Genomic DNA, 16862 nt, shown 5'->3' on the forward strand with positions numbered 1-16862 from the left:
TTCCTACCAGGGTACGTGTTACCCCGTTACACAGATAGTCGAGCAATTTGTGCTCGATTATCACATTGATTTCAGTCCATTAAAACTAAGACGTCGGATTGACAGCAAATGTTACTAAAGTAGAGTGGGTACTTAGCTCACATAAAGCTGATCAAGGCGCAGGTGGTTCGACCGTGGAGTTGTGACCTAGGGCAAAAAGCGCTCTAGTGGCTACTACTTTCATTTTTGCCCGAGCTGAAGGCCCATACGCATTGGCGCTTGAGACTCAACCGCGGTACGGCAGGCAACTTCTCATAAATTCATTCTATAGTCACGACATGAATACTTCGGTAAAGGTGTTGCGACGCTTGGCTTGCAGTAAGTAACATGTCATTGGACACTGTAAGTACAATCATGATTTAACTTGTTTAAATAGACTATGCTCTACACTTTGCGGTTTTCAATTGAATGCATGTATCGGAAATGACCTGACACGATTAATACCAATCCTCAACTCTTAGAAAAAAAACTGCTGTAATAAAACTTAGGATCATCATCTCAAGTCATGAGTTTGATGTCTGCTTTAACAGTGTCACAAAAAGTAAAAAACGTTTTGTTCACTGTGTTGAATGTTTTATTGCAATAAGTGTACGCTGATAGGAAAAGCGTCAACCTGTCAGTTAATACGTTCGTTGCCTTCTTGATTGATATCCTATTTATATGTCTTGTATTTTCTGATTAGTAATTTGGACTGTGAGATACTATTATTAATATTTCTGGGAACAGACAGGGCACATATTTTCACCGGCAAAAAATGATACTTGGCGTATATTTATAATCAAGCGGTCTAGCGACACCAAAGAAATTTCAATTTTGTTAATAATTTCTCGGATGAGCAAGATATGTTACGTGAGGCACCACATTATGTCGATGCAGTGTTAATAAATATATCTCACTAAGATGTCTTCACGAAGATGTAGACATGCATGATCGCAATACACATGCAGTTTGATCGGCTGTCGATGAAATTCATTATAGCTTCCGAGTTCTTTGATAAAGAGAACACAAATCTTTTAGATGTCTGTTATCGGGTCTCAATACATTATGTCATCGCACTAATACATCTCCCCCAAAAGGATATCCAAATTACCAATCGATGTTCAAGTTACCAGGTGTCTCGTCGTCAAACGAAGACATGCTGGGGTGGAAGGGATCGAAAGGTTGTATAAATCTGAATGTGCGGCTGGAAAAGCCCTTTTTTGTCTGCTGGCTATGACTGCTAGCAGTGAATATTCCAGTGTTTCGTAGCGATATGATGTGGCCAAATAGAAGTGGGTTTCGATTGGACCCGAAAGGAGTCTTGTCCGTGGCACTCTTCACACACAATGCACAAAAAAGTTGCTTCTTGGCTCGTCCGGATTTGCTAAGTTGAAATATATGGTGCTGTTCAGAACAATCCTTGCATACTGTCTGTTGGTATTTCCGAAGAAAAGTCTACGTCAATAATGGTACCATTGTCATAAAGCAGTGTACGCACCTGATGGCATCCTGAACAATGGGAGTACGATCCCAGCGTTGGCTTTCGCGCGCAGACGTGGCATGTTGTACTGCACATGAAGACGAGGCGAGGATTAAACGTAGGCTTTGCATTGAGACGGACGTGTTCGGATGCAATCAAACGTCATGTGAGTAACTTTACCTGGTAGCCAACCACTGGTGGCTGTCGGCTTTGTCAATGAGAGTGCTAAAGTTCTTCGCTCGGCCTACGTTGGGGCTGTCGACGATCTTGAGCCACGTGCTTGCGACGTTGAAGTGGAAAAATCTCTCTAGTACTAATCTGGATTTGGTGATTGAGCCCCACACGAAGACTTCTGTCTTGTTCGTTTGCATAAGTCGACGATACAGATAACATACTGCAGTGTGCTGACGCAACATGTTAGGTGTAGGTTCGCATGGCCACTCGGGTCTTGTAATTGACTGTAGCGTGTGATAAGCAATTTCGTTACCCCGAGCGTCAGTTGTGAGACCCATTCGCTCATACGTTAGAGCGTTTTGATCATGTAGTAGACCCCATGCACGTCTGCCAGCAAACCACTTGATCCCTGCAAACCGGAACGGATCCTCAGACGTCCGACGTTGATGTGCATTGAGAACCAGACCATCCTTTAGATCATATCCTAGTAAAATTTTGGAAGTTTGAAACTCGTCTGTTGTCTCACTGTACAAACCGCCCATGACATCTTCGAGTTTGCCGTCAATGAGGCCTGTTCCGATCATGACGATCAAACCTGGGTGAGCTGACCCAATCACATTGTTAAAAATGCTGACCTCCTTACGACGTTTCACAAATGCCCAATGCTCTGAATCGATATTCGTAGGATTAAATTTGGCTCGTTCGGCAACAGTATCTTGTAATAACTTTCGAGCGGCATTATCATACTTGACACATTCTTCTCGCGTGAGTCTAATCTGCGAACACTGGTTGGGATCTTGCATGTGATAGTAGATGACGGAACAATTATTAGGAGGTCAGCTGCGTTGGCGTAGCAGTAAATTGAATTGTGAGTGTGGGCTATTCTTTTATCATAGATTCTTAGTCAGATCGTCAAGCTCAGCATCATGAACTGGAGTCTTAGTCATTTGAATTGAGCTTATCGCATTAGTGAACAAAATCGTCGATCTACGTTCGACTATTATACTCTTGAATATGGCACGCCCATTGAAATCAATGTGACTAATACGTGTGGCAACAGCACACCAAAAATTCGCAGTAGTATCACTGATTTAGAATTAAGACATGCATCGATGTAGATGTGTTATCCAGAGACGTAAGCCATTCAAAGGCATGATCACCTTTGCGATACCTTTGATCTTAAGTTGCAACGCCTACGAGGTCTCAAGTACCTTCAAGACTTCACACAGCTACGATACAATCCAGTTTTCCAAGAAATCAGTTAACTAAGAAAGTACATGTATTCACATTAACATCTCTTTAGGACAGAAGGGCGTTCGTGTCAGTATTTTCATGAAACGGAACCAAAAAAAGCTGTCGGATATTAATCCCACAATTAAATATCAAAATGTCGTCAGGTCAAGCTCAAAATTTCAGAGTGAAATCTGCTTCAACAAGTTTTCTATTACCATTTCAAGCAACTTTGTATACACCGTTATATGCCAGTGGATTGTATCAAATCCCAGACAATTTGCTGATTTGATTATAGAAATTCTTAAATATAGTAGCATAAACTTCATTGTAAATATTACATCTTCAACGGGCCAAGGCCATCAAGTAAATTAACATATCACACTTATCTATTGCGATTTTGTTATTTCATGTCTTCAAAGAAGCTGTTCATATTTGGCTTGGGTTACTCTGCGTCTCGAGCAGCTCGCGTCTTTCAATCGGCTGGCTACTTGATTTCAGGTACCGTTCGGTCTGTCAATTCTGCGTCGCAATTATCTCAAGTGGATGCCGAATTATTTCGTTTTGATCAATCTGATTCTTCACCACAGAACGTTTATGTGTTTGATGGGGAAAGTTGGAGTGACAGCAATTTATTCTCACTTGAGTTAGCTCTTAAAGGTGTTACGCATGTACTGATTTCTGTACCCACGGGGCGCATCGACGGAAAGGAAGATCCCGTTTTGTCAAGTCTGGGAGATCTCTTGATCTCTGCTATAAAAGACTCGGTACAGTGGGTGGGATATTTGTCTACTATTGGAGTTTACGGAGAGACAAATGGAGAAATAGTGAACGAATCTGCTCCCGTGAAATCGTTAGTAAAGCGATCGCAAATGCGGATCAAAGCTGAACAATTATGGCTCGAATCGGGTCTTCCTGTTCACATTTTTCGAATTGCTGGAATTTATGGACCTGGTCGAGGAATCATTCCTAAAGTTCGGAGCGGAATGGCAACGAGAATTCACATTCCTAATCGTAAATTTAATCGAATTCACGCTGATGATATAATCAATATTTTGCTGGCGTCGGCGGCTCAGCCAAACCCAGGAGCGATTTACAACGTATGCGATGATGAACCAGCGCCGGCTGATGAAGTCACGGCTTATGCGTGTGAATTATTGGGAGTCTCGATGCCTCCTCTTCAATCTTGGGAAAAAGCTGAGAAAGATATGAGTCCAATGGTAAAGAGCTTTTACGCCGAAAGTAAACTATGTGCTAATCAAAGGATCAAACGCGAGCTTGGGGTAAAATTGTTATACCCAACCTATCGTTATGGACTTCTTGCACAAGTGCTGGAAGAGGAAAAATTGGTGAAGAATGAGCTAAAAGCACCGATCAAGAGTCTTTTCGCTTCATCAGATTCTATCCCTCGTATGATTGTGCTTATAAACACTGGCTCGTTGCGTGCAGAATCGTACGCAAATATGCGTCACATTAGTTTCCAATTAAGTCGAGCATTACGTCAACTTGTAGTGCCGTGTGGCTTTGGATTGTCGGACCAAGTGAACACTCGAGAGCATAATGGACTTAGGGCTAAGACCCTCGAGATGGTCGTGGCTGAGCACCTTGCTCTTCATAACAATTGTGCAAGTGAAATAATCGTTTTGCCGCTTTTCCTCGGACCAAGCGTGATAATGAGAGACTATATGCCGAACATTTTTGACAAGGTGTGGGCTGCGCGTCCTTCAGCGTCACTTTCAGTTCGTGTCGGTGATTGTCTTGTAAAGAGCTGTGATGACACTCGTGTTGCTGAGATGCTGCTTGAACGAAGTAGCCAAGTTGTGAATTTCACGACTGTGAAAGAGAATGTGACTATACTTGTTGTATATCCTGATACCTTAAGTCGGGAAGCATCCGGAGAAATTGACATGGTGGCGCAACAGTTGCGTAGGTTACTCAAAACCAACCAGCACATAAAATTGGCTGGCTCAGCTTGTATTGAGTCCCAGAAAGGTGCCAGTCACGACTCTAGCGATCCCCCTCTTGCTGAGGCGCTCGAATACTACTCTGTGAGCGAAGGTATTGTCGTTTTTGCAAAGTCGTTCTTCTCGGATGATTGCATAGAAAAAAATATCGAAGAGATCATACAGTGCGTTCGTGCAGGCCACCCAGACCTAGACTTACGTGTTGCGGAGGCCCTGGGACCAAATGAGCTGCTGTCAAGTATCCTGAGCGATCGCTACGACTCCGCAGTATCCAAAGACACTCCAGACTACTCGCTGTGTGGATCCAAGTAAAACTTTACAGTGATGTGACATTGTCACGAATTCTCAAATTCAGGCATCAGTCACACGATTTACAACACGCGTAGCCACTCGATTTACTTCAGTTTGTATGGTTTTTGGTAGTTCTCCGTGTTGATTGCGAGCAATGCTTAGAGCCTTGACAAGTAGCAAATTATCTGCCTCTGCTCGCACAAGTTGGCTCTTCAATCTTGTTTTATCCGCGTGTAAAATACTTAGCTGACCGTGATCGCTTAGATTTTGCGACTTGCCAACTATGTTGTTATCCGACTCTTCCGATACTGATGAGGTTACAATCATCTGTATGTCTTGATTGCGGCGCTCCTGTCGGTATTCTTCGAATGCTTTTTCTACTTTCTTGAGTTGACTTGTCTTGTTATTGATTTCTTGATCTTTTTTGTCGGAAAGCTGCTGCCACTTCATTACTTTCCTCTTCCATTCGGTCAACAATTTACTGACTTCTTTGGTAGTATATTCCTTTTCTTCAAGTTGATTTTTTAGTAAATCGTAACTTTGTTGCAGTTTCGATCTCGATTGAAGGAGCTGTTCGTGTTCTTTCAGGACTTCACGAAGTTTGCCTTCCACCTCCAAAGCTTTACGCTCAACGACTGCAAAATACTTCCGCCAGTTTTTCGTTTGCCTAAATAATCTGATAAATTTGTCAGGAACGCGAGCTTGAACACGATCACGACAGTTGCGGATAATTTCGTATACAACCTGCTCCACTGTACAGATCAAGTAAGTAATTGTGGTGAGCTTAATACATCCGGTAAATCAACTCACCATAGAAACAGCAAATTTTGCTACAAAGCTGCGTTTGAGTAATCATGAGTCGGCGATCAACTAAAGACAGATTTGACAAGGAGAAGGCTACTTGGAGTACGCCATATACTGCACCTGCACATTAAAAGCCTGTTTATGGTCTCTAGCAGAAAAGTTGGTCGAAAACTAAACGCACCATCAATTGAAACAAGAGCTGACGATACCATACCATACAGTGGCTTTGACGACTCTACACGTGGCTTAAACGTTGTCAGTTTCCACACATTATCTGGCGGCAAGCCGCTCAATACGAATTGATCGACCATGGGATGATAGCGCGGATCCGCAGAAACATCCATGATGATGACACTGGATCCACTCGATTGGGTGCTCCCTGCGATACCGAGAGATGCTGGGACCTGAATGAGCTGTGTCCCCTCTCGTTGTGTCCAAAGTTCATTGCTGCTTGGGTCGAAAAGAAAGAGGATTGCCGAAGCACCATGTAAAATTTGCGCGAATGTACTCGCTACATTGTCAAAGAGCTCTTGTACTGTGGTGGATTGAAAGAGACGACGAATAAGCGTCTGAAGCACTTGGATTGAGGCCCCAGAGGTTGCTTGCTCGTCAGCTGGAGACAAAAGACCCATTTCGGCTTGAAAGGTGGCCTCATTTTGTTCAGACATCTCAGCCACTGCTGCTTTACTCTTCCGTTTCATTTCTTTAACCACGCGGCGGTGCTCTTCAGTACGAGATGCAGCTGACTCAATTCGACAATGAGAGAAGAAAGCTCTCATCCGCCATAAACGGTGGTGATATGCCATCCAACACAACTTTCCAAGAGTCAAGCGGCGTAAATATGTACACGACAAATCTTGTTCAATCTGAAGATTGGTGCAAAGTATTGCCATATGAGATAGCGCCGTAGACTTTACTCTCCACAATCTAAATGCGATCGAAATAGGAGAACTTCTTATCGTGTACGACATCAGACATCGTCGAACGAGAAAGAGCTGCTGCTTTGCCTTAATTTTCCAAAACCTTTGCCAGCGCTGAAAACTCATCATCAGTTCGTTCGTTCTCCAGTACTTCTGGAATGATTCATATCGCCGCCACTGTAGTATTTTGAACTTCCATACCCAAAATGCGAGAATTTTCTTGTTTCTCTGACATATACATGTGACACTGCTTAAAGCACGATTTTTGCTTTGCACATCGACGAGCAAACGTTTCCAATGTAAGAAAGCTTCAGTAATGTCTTTGGAAATTGTCCGATTTAGCATCAACTTGTTTAGCACTAGTAGGAATCGTAGCTGTAGACTGTGCTTTTCTTCTTGGGACTTGAACCTTACGCGTTGAGAAAATAAATATGATTCGACATCAAGCAATTTATGTTGAAGCTCGCGTACATCACTCGAAAGTTGGTCGACACTTAATGATTTGCTTCGTAAATGCAAATTCGTCTCGGCTAATTGTCGAGATAAAAGCTCATTGCCAGTCTGCAGAGTTTCAATTTGGCCAAGAAATTGATATCGTCTCCATCTTGTCAAAACGATGCGATAGTAGAAGCGCATGATTTTAACCTCGATGCATACAATTGATTTCCGCTCGACTTCTAACGTATTCATGAAAGAGCACCAGCCATTCCAGCACTTAGTGACTACGGACCGATACTGCTTTAAATGTCGTTGATTAGCTAAATCGCGTGCTGTGTGTTTATTTTGCGTAAATGCTATCCAAATTCGAAACAAATGAAGAAGTTGTACTTCTTGTCTCATCGCTAAGAACTGCATCAGTTTCTTGTGTTTATATCTTTCTTCATTCTCTTGATTTATTTCTTCGCGACATTGTTTCCGCCACGACGATAAAGTGTGTTTCAGATTCAGTCGACAGATTACAGTGTTCAAATGATCTGCTGCACGTGACATGCATTTTTTAGTATTAAAAAATCGATACCACTGCTTGGCAGCGTTCTCAAGAATGCGCGCGTGAACTCGTTGCCGGAATTTGACCAATTTATTCTTGATTACGCGTTTCTGGTACGCAATCGAATACCATTGTCGCAAACTTATGCGGACAAGAGTGTCATTTTGTTGTTGTATCTTTCTAGAAACGAAAGACTTGACCTCATGGCTATTTTGCACAACGTTACACCACTTCAAAAAAACCTTTGCCAGATGCTGTCGATGAGCATGATATTGCAAGAAATGAACCGTTCGATTTTGATATCTCATGATGCTAGCTCCCAACTTAAGCGCATTAAAACATCTGGCTATCGTGATTGATACGTTGTGGACGTCTGAAACACTAGCCAGCTTGTAAGGTGGTAAGGCGCCTTTTTGGAGATAGAGCTCCATTTCTTTTTGTTGCTTAGCTCGTATCTCATTCACTTCTCGTAATTGACGCCCTTGATCCCGTATCAGAAGCAGTTTCCACAGAGTCATCGCACGTTGCTGCATTCGATGACGATCTTTTCTTAGCCAGCGTACTAATTGCGTGTTACGAGCTTGGGTTCTCCTCTGAATCGCCACGACAATTATCCAGTTCTTGAAACACAATGCTACAAGGCGTACGTGTCGGCATAACATTAGCTTCTGTTCTCCATCATGCTGTTTCTTAATCATCTCCACAGCCAATTTCCACTCTGCAAGGCAAAACAGCATCATAGATCTTGAGCGTTTCCGCAGTAAATTCACCTGAAAAGCATTCAAGGTCACTTTTCGCTGTTCAAGTTGCTCGTTTGTTCTTTTAAAACTCGTAAAGTGCTTCCAGCGCACAAATTGTTGCTGCACCTTCGCAACAAACACTTTTACTACTAATTTACGCAGCAAAATGCGTTCTTTAGTAAATGTCCTCCATCCTTGGAAGGTCTTTTGGATGGCGAATAAATCAGCCTTGTGCAGGTACAATATTGTAAACCTTTGAATAATTTTACTCTGCCGTCGTGTTTCGTTCCATGCCTCAAAGCACTGAATCTGCCACCGTCGCGAATAATAAGACTGAATCAATGTGATTGCATTCTTGAGACAATGCCGCTGGATGAATACATGGCTCCACCTTGAAAATATTAAGCATATTTGTCGGTTAGCCAAACGAGACTGAAAAGTCTCGATAATATTACGGTAATGCATTGATCGTCGAACAGCATTATGCCAAGCTTTATGTGCCCGTAACTGTACTAGACTTTGAGCTCTTTTTGTGCACAATGCTTTCAAAACAGCTTTTAAGCGTTGGGCTCGTCTTCTCTTGTCTGACAAACAACTGACTGTTTCCTGTAGCTTCTGTTCCTGTGTTGCTTGTATTTGTTGTGCTTTTAGTAGCAGCGTTTGCTGTATTCCTCGATCTCTCTCAAAAATAGTCTCAAGTTGGTAAAGTTGAGCATCTTTATCACCAAGAAGATTATTTATCAATAATTGTTTTTCTTTCAAAGCTATATGCCATTGCCATCGGCTCCAAGCACGTCGTAAGGCGCCAGAGTAGCTCTGTTTAATCCACCGATGTATAAGCCCACGCCGCATCTTTTTACACTTGAAATATTCCTCCCAGCGCAAGAAAATGTTCGCCAGCATCGAATGTTTGAGTCGTGCCAAACACCTGCCAACAACGATATCACGCTTTTGCCTAGACAGCACACTTTGTCGCCATGTAGTGAAGATTTGTTGTAGGTAAATAAAGTCACGTTTCGCAAGTTCAAGGCGAGCGTCCTGGTCACGCTGTTGCTGTTGTGTTTGATCATACACTCTCAGCTTTACAATCATCTCTTTCCACAAGCTAAAAGCAAGAAGTGTTTGATGCCTTTTCACACAAAATATTATCGTGTCAAGTCCAACTCGAAGTACCAATTGTCTTTTCGTGAAAGTCATCCACTGCAAAAAGCATTGCGCTGCTTCTCGGTCTCTCATCCGACTTATTACAGACAAAAAAGCAGCCTTTTTCACCTTCTGCTCGTTATTAAACGCTTTCCATGAATTGAAGCATTTGAGAACACACACCTGACGCATACGTTGATGAATATATTGCGTTTGCAAATGCTTTTTGCGGCTTACACACACGTTGTAAAGCCACGTACTCACTGATTTATGAAGCCTCATTCTTTGCATTTTCATTTGCACTGAATGGGCACGCTGGTTTATTGAGGATCGACAAATTGCGATAATCTTCCATTCCCGTACGATATTCTTCAGTGTTTGTCGATCAGACTGTTTCACAAGAAAATTACCGAGTCGTTCCTGTACAGCAAGCGCAACGATCCGTTCCTTCTCGGTTTTCTCCTTCCATTGTTTCTTTTCTTGGTCTTGAATAATCTGCATCTCTTGTCTTGCAGTGCTCGCCTCGTCAAGCAGCGATTTGAGCTCAACAATCTTTTTATCCTGAAGTTTCAGTTTATCATTTGCGGCTTTCAGTCGATTAACATTATCTGTTAATGCGAGACGAAAAGACTGAACGCTCCACATTTGCATTCCCCACCGACGTGAGTTTGAAGTCACTAGTCGCTCTATCATGTATACACCAGCCCGATATTTTTTTCCTTTGAAGTAATGCGATCGCCAGCTTGCCATCACAAGCTTCAAATCCAATCGAAATAGGTTTCTCATCAAGCTTTCTCCTATTCGTCGCCGCTCTACATGTCGACGGGCCCAGTTCTTCCACCGATAAAAAGTGCGTTTTGCTGCTTGTTGCAAGATTTTCTTCGCCCAAAAACCTGCTTGGTGGTTTCTTATCTTTGCAATGCGATCGCTAGTCTTAACATCCAACGCATCCATCATTGACTTTCGCTCCTCTTGATCATTTTTATTTTTTATCAGCGTCCTCCATTTACACCATGCCATTAACACCTTTTTCGTTGACCATACTGTCAACACATTGATGACTCGCTCTCGTCTGCTTCTAACTTGCTGTTGCTCTTGCACCTTAACGTGTTGCTTTGTTCTTTCTACAATAATCATTTGTTCATTATGCAACTTTCGGTATTGGTCCCTCAGGTCCCCATATCGAACCTCTAGTTCCTCCTTTTCTAGTATGACGTTTTGAAGTGTATTTTGTAAAGTCTTGACCGCCAATGCCGCTCGCTTAGTTTCAAGTGGATCGAATTCAAATCTCTCCTGGTACTTCACTACGAGTTGCTGATGCTGAGCCTCGCTGTCGGTAACTCGTGCCTCGAGTTTCTGCTGTTCCAGTCGATGTATCTCCTCCATACGCAGCTTCTCACTACGTAAAAGGCGAATTTCTTGCTCAAATTCTTCGTATTTCGTGTGTTCAGGCTGTTGTAGCTTGCGAGACGTTGTCACAAACTCATTTTGTTGCAATTGCCGCACATCTTCGCGTAGCTTCTCATTCTCCTGCTGCACCTGAATGTACGAGTCGTAAAGTGAAGTGACACATTGCGCCGACTTCCAATTTACACCAAGATCATTGGAATTCTCAGCCAGTGCGGCGACCTGCCGTTTATCCACCGGCATCAACAAATTCGTTAATGTAAAGCGACCGGATAGTGTCTTTTCAACTTGGCTCAAACACATCAATAATGTGTCACGTCTTTTACCAGTCAGAATGGATACATTGATGCCATTTTTTCAGGTCAAATCATGGCAACATACGAAGACTCGCCATCCTTCTCCTTCACGACGCCTGAGCAGCGACGTCAGCGCTATTCAGATCATGTCAACGACAGTACAATTGAAAAATGGAATTTTCATGACAGTCCCAGTCCTATCACTGCCGCACGTTTTCAAGGGGAGGAGCAGGATGAGAACAAGTCCCAAGAATTGCAGGGCCAGCACTGGATTTTCGCACATTCACACTTTAGACGACGTAACAGACTAGAAACGCGGTTAGAAGAGTTGCAGAAAGATGTTGCTAGTCTCACGCTCAAGCTACGCACCAATGGTAGCCGCAACACATCGCTTAATACGTCAAGCTTCCTCTACCCACCGAAGCAGCAAGAGGAGACAAAAATTTTCAAGGTGGGGCAAGAAAGATGCTGCAGCGGTAATGTCGTGCTATAAATGAAGAATTAAACTGTGCGAAAATGGTTTTTGTATTGAGTGTAGACGCCTAAAACAGTGGACAAGCGGCGTAAGAGTGCGAAAGAGATCGTGACAGGACGTGGAGTACAAAATAGCGTCGTCAAAGCACGGAGAGAATTACACGATGTCACAACCGAGAGAGACCAGCTTAAATATGATCTAGAAAGGACGAAGAGAGCTTTGAAGGGTGCAGAGAAAAAGTTGGAGGATGCCCAGAAGATTAAAGTAGCGTATGAGAAGCTTAGAGCGCACTGTGACTCGCTGCAAGAGTCGCTAGATTTATCCGAAAAGATTCGTGGAAGGCAAAAGAAATTACTGCATCAGTTGCAATTGCAGCAACAACAGTTTAAAGACGAAGAAACGCAGGATATGACAAAGAGACCAGCAGGTGGTGGTTTCAAGACGCGCGATAGCAGCACGATTCGTGTATCGACTACGACGACACCAAAAAGATTGCAACAGACTGATAGAGCTCAAGATTACACATGCATTAAATACAATAATTTGGACTCTTCGATCGCTTTCGACCATCACAGGGACGATGGAGATGAAGACGCAAGTCTCTCTAATCATGAGCAAGCACCAAGTGAACCGACCGCTGCGACTATTCAAGCCAGGACACCACGCCCCCACATACAGTCAACCACGTCAACCAGTAAAGCATGCAGGCAAAATTTTGATAGTCTCCTACGAGAGAATACTCCTCATTTCAGTACCAGACGTCCCGGTCAAATGATCACTCCTTCTCGACAATCAAGCCGAAGTCAATCTCAGCAACGTGAGGTTATGCGTCAAGCAGCTAGGTGGGCGCGCAATAGAGGGGTTGCAGTCGACAGTTTCAATTCCAACACTCACCTATCTACGCAAGAAAAGTTGACTGCAAGTCGACCGAGAAGTAGCTTTCTAGCCCCTACCCAAGCAAGTCTGCGTCGACTGCATGATCTTCCTCGTCGAGGTCATAACGTTCGACCCCCTTTTATTGTGTAAGTTCATGATACGAGCTCACGGACGACTTGCACCTTCATTAATTTGTAGTTTTCTTCAGCACTTTCCCCTTCTCTAAGCACATGAGTTCAGTATACGAGCAATTCTTGCTCACAGATTAGGATTTTGGTTTATTTATTAAACCGCACATACAGCACTGTTCCGATGATGCATGGGGTGTTCAACCTCTGGTCGACGTTCTCTCGACTTCACCATCGCTGTGTACTTCCTTCTTCAGGTCTACCATCACTCGAATATGTACCGGAGCAGTCTTGTTGATGTATTTGGTCTAGAAGCACGACGAGCTTTTGAACATAATGAGTGAATTTGATCTAGCACTTGTCACATTAAAACTAGATGATTTATTGGACAACCTACTTTGTCGCTTTTCGCCATCAAGAAGATGATGATCTCGATGGAAATAAGAATTACTAGGTATGGAAGGAACTGCTGATTACAAAACTAGCGTCTGACTCTTATTGAGCTTAAAGTTGCCATTGCATTATTAAGTAAGCTTTGTGACAGTGCTAGCCAGAAGCGATGTTTTAAAAGGAATTCAAGCAGTAATAAAGGGATTAAGGAAGATGAAAAGCAGCTAGGCGCGTCAAGCCATATGTTTGACGGCTACAATTTTCACCTAAATGGAACAAGTTAGCTGTTGAGTATGCAGACTTCCAAGTCAACCTCTGCGTTCCTAACGTGAGTTTAACTGAACTGTGCTTCACACATTTTTCATGAGAAATTCGAATTTGCCATTCGTCTCAAGAGCTGCAATTTGATGTACCCATATTGCGTTTTACAATGTCAAGCCGTGTTGTCGGCGTCTCCTTAGCCACCCATCACTATGAAGATCACAGCTTTTATATACATCAAGGTAGAGCAACTTTTTCTTATATCATCGAATTTCAGTTCACATGTTACAGCTTAATACTATGGCGACGGCAATGCGGTCTCGCAACACTAAATTCTTCATATCAGATTATGGTCAGATAAAATCAACATCGATGAGATCACCTTGACTCCTTCCTCGTCATTCGTTGTTGCAAAGGTTTCACCAGTAAATCGGCCGGACATTCTGTGCAGGACAACGATGACCCTTACTGAGTTGTTGAGCAGTTGGCACTTTGGACTCGATATGTACGGAGACCAATGTTTTGACGTATCTGACGAGCTGCTTGCTACCAGCATGCGCCTGTACAGGGGCAAGCAGATAAATTAGTGCGAAATATACAATCGAGTGCTTTTCGTGAAAATATCTGCGGGACACCGAATCTGTGGTCTAAAGTGGAGAATCACGTGACGTGATGATGCGATAATGACGGCGTAAACCGCAATTACGTACGAGCCAGCTACTTCACAGCACAGGACCAGTTATGTTGAGAAATAAGAAATTCGAGATGATGCATGAAGCAGTGACCGAATTTGCAGCAACTCATTCTTTGGGAGCACACTTAGATTTTTGTCAAAAGGCCTCTAATCTCCGTTTCGGATAATGTACATTCCAAATCGCGTGTAACTACAACGTTTTACAAACTTAACCATGGAAAATAATGATCTTATAGAGCGCACGTATCAAGCCCTCGTTAGTATGGTTCATACTACCGCTGTGAGTCGAAAAGTGGTAGCACGACCTCCTTTTACATTTCTGCACAAAATGCTTGTTGAAACGCTAGGCAACTATGACCTCTTCTCAGAACAGCAGCTCGTGCTTTCTGCCACAACTACGAAACAGGCCAAGGTCAGATTGTAAGGATTAGATGGAGGTGGGGTTGCAATTGATTTTGTGGTCGTCATATCTTTAGGCAGCCTTCTTGACACGCGCAATTGCGTTTGTCACATTCGCGATGAAAGCAAATGCCCGCCGTCACCACATTCCCTGCCTCTTACTGGTCAGCCCTATCCAAGTTCTTGCAGGCTTAAGTGTCTTCAACACACTTGAATTTCTTCTGCAGCTTACTGAAGTACTCCAAATGCCTGATCGCGGAGTTAAGGATGCAGCCGCGAAGGAAGTGCGAGAAAAGGGCGACGCATATTTATATTCTTTAGGAGTAACATTTCGCAAAGGGCTTGTACTCTTCCAGATGATAATTCGCAAGCGTCTTCATCGAGTGCACAATGCTACTTTAGTTGACAAGTCGACAGAATATGGAAATGAGCAGGCGATATTTGCGAGTATCCCAAATGGCCGAAGGAATAACAGTTCTTTTCGAAATGTGCAAGGGAACGTTCGTGTCGTAGGATACGAGGAAGATGCCCAGGCAAAGGACAAATTTGGTGAGTGTTTGTGTACTTTTCGGGGAAAAATTGCAGCAAGCGTGGTCTGCTCATCTTTTGTTGTTCTCCAAAGACAATAGCAAAACGGAGCAGATTGAGATTTGTGATACAACGCACTCCCGACTTGATAAACCAGAGCATGTAGAAACTTCCATCTCACCCAACTCTTTGATCCAGTTCCAAAGGCACATGACTCCAAAGGTGGAGTCATCTGTTTTTTTGTTTAGCAAATCCTCTTTGAGTGCGAGTTCCTCGAACATCAAAACTTCAGAATCCCTCGATGAGTTGCAGTCCAATCTAGAAGAAAATCAGATAGATTCCAGTAAGCTTAAAGACAGCAGTGATTGGCAAAGAATGTTGAAGAAAGTACTTGCTGATGGCAGCAGCAAACCGGAAATGTCTTACTTTGATTCAGATGGTCACAGCCGATCACAGATAGAAGCCATGCAGATGAACACTTCGGACCCAAGCAAAGCTAGCTTTCCGAAATTATGCAATCAGCACACGAGGCCTTTGGCGCCAGTGAAGAAGCGAAGATCTTCTAACGAGGGGAACTCTAACACTGATACTAAAAGCAGACATCAAAAAGATGGGACACCATGGCAAGCAGCTCAGGTCAAACTCTCTAATAACACATTGACAGCAGAAAGTAGATTGTCACGTCAGCGTGACACCAGCTCATCAAATTTCCAACGCTCAGGTACACTTCTAACAAATATTCAAGGTGCTGATTCTCCGTCTCTTTCATTAGCTAGTCTCAGGGACTCGGTCACAACTGTATATTCTGGCATGTATCAAACGACTGATCAATGTACACAAGAGCAACTAACTTTGGTTAGGGACGTCGTTCTTCGAATCGATAGCTACATTAAAAGAAAGCGACTTCGAGTCATTGACCTGTTTCGGTACTGTGACGCCGATGGCAATGGAAGCATTTCAGCCGAAGAATTGATCGATACGCTCTCGCAAATGGACATTCAATTATCATCTAAGCAAGCAAACGTTTTTCTTCAGCATATTGACAAGGATAAAAATGGATTGATCGATGTGGATGAGTTTGAGATGCTAGTGCGTATCTTTCGTCGCAATGAAGCCCAACGCGAACAGGTAAAGAGAGAGCTTAAAGCCTCGAAGAGACGCTCGGAGAAAAGCTTTGGCCTGAAACCCAGTCTCGTTATGAAAGCCAAAACTAAAGCGGCTATTCTCAACGAATTTAAAATCGCTCAAGGAGGCAATGACGGGATGAACGCAGAACAATTACGCTTGCTCATTAATCGTCTTTCGATTCCAAAAATGAACGCAGCATTTATCGATTCTCTGATTGATCGTGCTGTTGGGCATGCAATAGGCGGTTTAGTAGCGCTTTTATCTACGAGCCCTGAAGAACAAACCCGTACTCAAACCGACAAACATATGATTTCACATCAGCATCTTGCAACAGCGCTGGACGAGCTCGAGTGGATTGAAAAACCCAACCGGTTTCTCAACCAGTCTTGGATCCGTCAATTCGATTTCCAGCTGAAGCGAGCCATCCGCGAATACGAATCGATTTGATCCATGTTATAAGGAGAGGTACACATGGTCAAACCTATCAGTACATTACCGAAGAGGTCGTACAGGAAAAGCCTTCTAGCA

General features: G+C 43.2%; 6 protein-coding genes across 6 annotated transcripts in view; 3 read left to right on the forward strand and 3 right to left on the reverse strand.

The window, feature by feature from the left end:
• PHALS_04564 (uncharacterized protein) overlaps nucleotides 1-2475 on the reverse strand; it is a gene marked incomplete at both ends in the record, with an annotated part of 4116 nt that extends 1641 nt beyond the window's left edge. Inside the window, 3 exons of the mRNA XM_024722398.1 lie at nucleotides 1364-1449; nucleotides 1517-1621; nucleotides 1679-2475. Coding sequence (XP_024573478.1) covers nucleotides 1364-1449; nucleotides 1517-1621; nucleotides 1679-2475 — 988 coding nt within the window. The remainder of the gene's footprint in view (nucleotides 1-1363; nucleotides 1450-1516; nucleotides 1622-1678) is intronic.
• An 837-nt stretch (nucleotides 2476-3312) lies between these two features.
• On the forward strand, nucleotides 3313-5178 carry PHALS_04565 (with nad-binding rossmann-fold domain; the record flags this gene model as incomplete). The annotated part of the gene is made up of 1 exon (XM_024722399.1): nucleotides 3313-5178. The coding sequence occupies one exon, from the start codon at nucleotides 3313-3315 to the stop codon at nucleotides 5176-5178; it is 1866 nt and encodes a 621-aa protein (XP_024573479.1).
• A 39-nt stretch (nucleotides 5179-5217) lies between these two features.
• Nucleotides 5218-11462, reverse strand: PHALS_04566 (uncharacterized protein; the record flags this gene model as incomplete). Its single annotated transcript, XM_024722400.1, has 5 exons — nucleotides 5218-5508; nucleotides 5644-5909; nucleotides 5968-6081; nucleotides 6143-7723; nucleotides 7790-11462. 5 exons carry the CDS (start codon nucleotides 11460-11462, stop codon nucleotides 5218-5220), a joined length of 5925 nt encoding a protein of 1974 aa, XP_024573480.1.
• Nucleotides 11463-11528: 66 nt separating this feature from the next.
• Nucleotides 11529-12956, forward strand: PHALS_04567 (uncharacterized protein; the record flags this gene model as incomplete). The annotated part of the gene is made up of 2 exons (XM_024722401.1): nucleotides 11529-11906; nucleotides 11994-12956. The coding sequence occupies 2 exons, from the start codon at nucleotides 11529-11531 to the stop codon at nucleotides 12954-12956; spliced, it is 1341 nt and encodes a 446-aa protein (XP_024573481.1).
• Nucleotides 12957-13883: 927 nt separating this feature from the next.
• On the reverse strand, nucleotides 13884-14389 carry PHALS_04568 (uncharacterized protein; the record flags this gene model as incomplete). The annotated part of the gene is made up of 5 exons (XM_024722402.1): nucleotides 13884-13913; nucleotides 13968-14145; nucleotides 14221-14232; nucleotides 14296-14302; nucleotides 14371-14389. 5 exons carry the CDS (start codon nucleotides 14387-14389, stop codon nucleotides 13884-13886), a joined length of 246 nt encoding a protein of 81 aa, XP_024573482.1.
• Nucleotides 14390-14493: 104 nt separating this feature from the next.
• PHALS_04569 (Calmodulin and related proteins (EF-Hand superfamily)) lies at nucleotides 14494-16781 on the forward strand (the record flags this gene model as incomplete). The annotated part of the gene is made up of 4 exons (XM_024722403.1): nucleotides 14494-14691; nucleotides 14756-14842; nucleotides 14906-15227; nucleotides 15301-16781. The coding sequence occupies 4 exons, from the start codon at nucleotides 14494-14496 to the stop codon at nucleotides 16779-16781; spliced, it is 2088 nt and encodes a 695-aa protein (XP_024573483.1).
• Between the last annotated feature and the right edge of the window lie 81 nt (nucleotides 16782-16862).

The sequence above is a fragment of the Plasmopara halstedii genome (genome assembly GCF_900000015.1).
Source record: "Plasmopara halstedii genome assembly, contig: Scaffold_262, whole genome shotgun sequence".
Lineage (NCBI taxonomy): Eukaryota > Oomycota > Peronosporomycetes > Peronosporales > Peronosporaceae > Plasmopara > Plasmopara halstedii.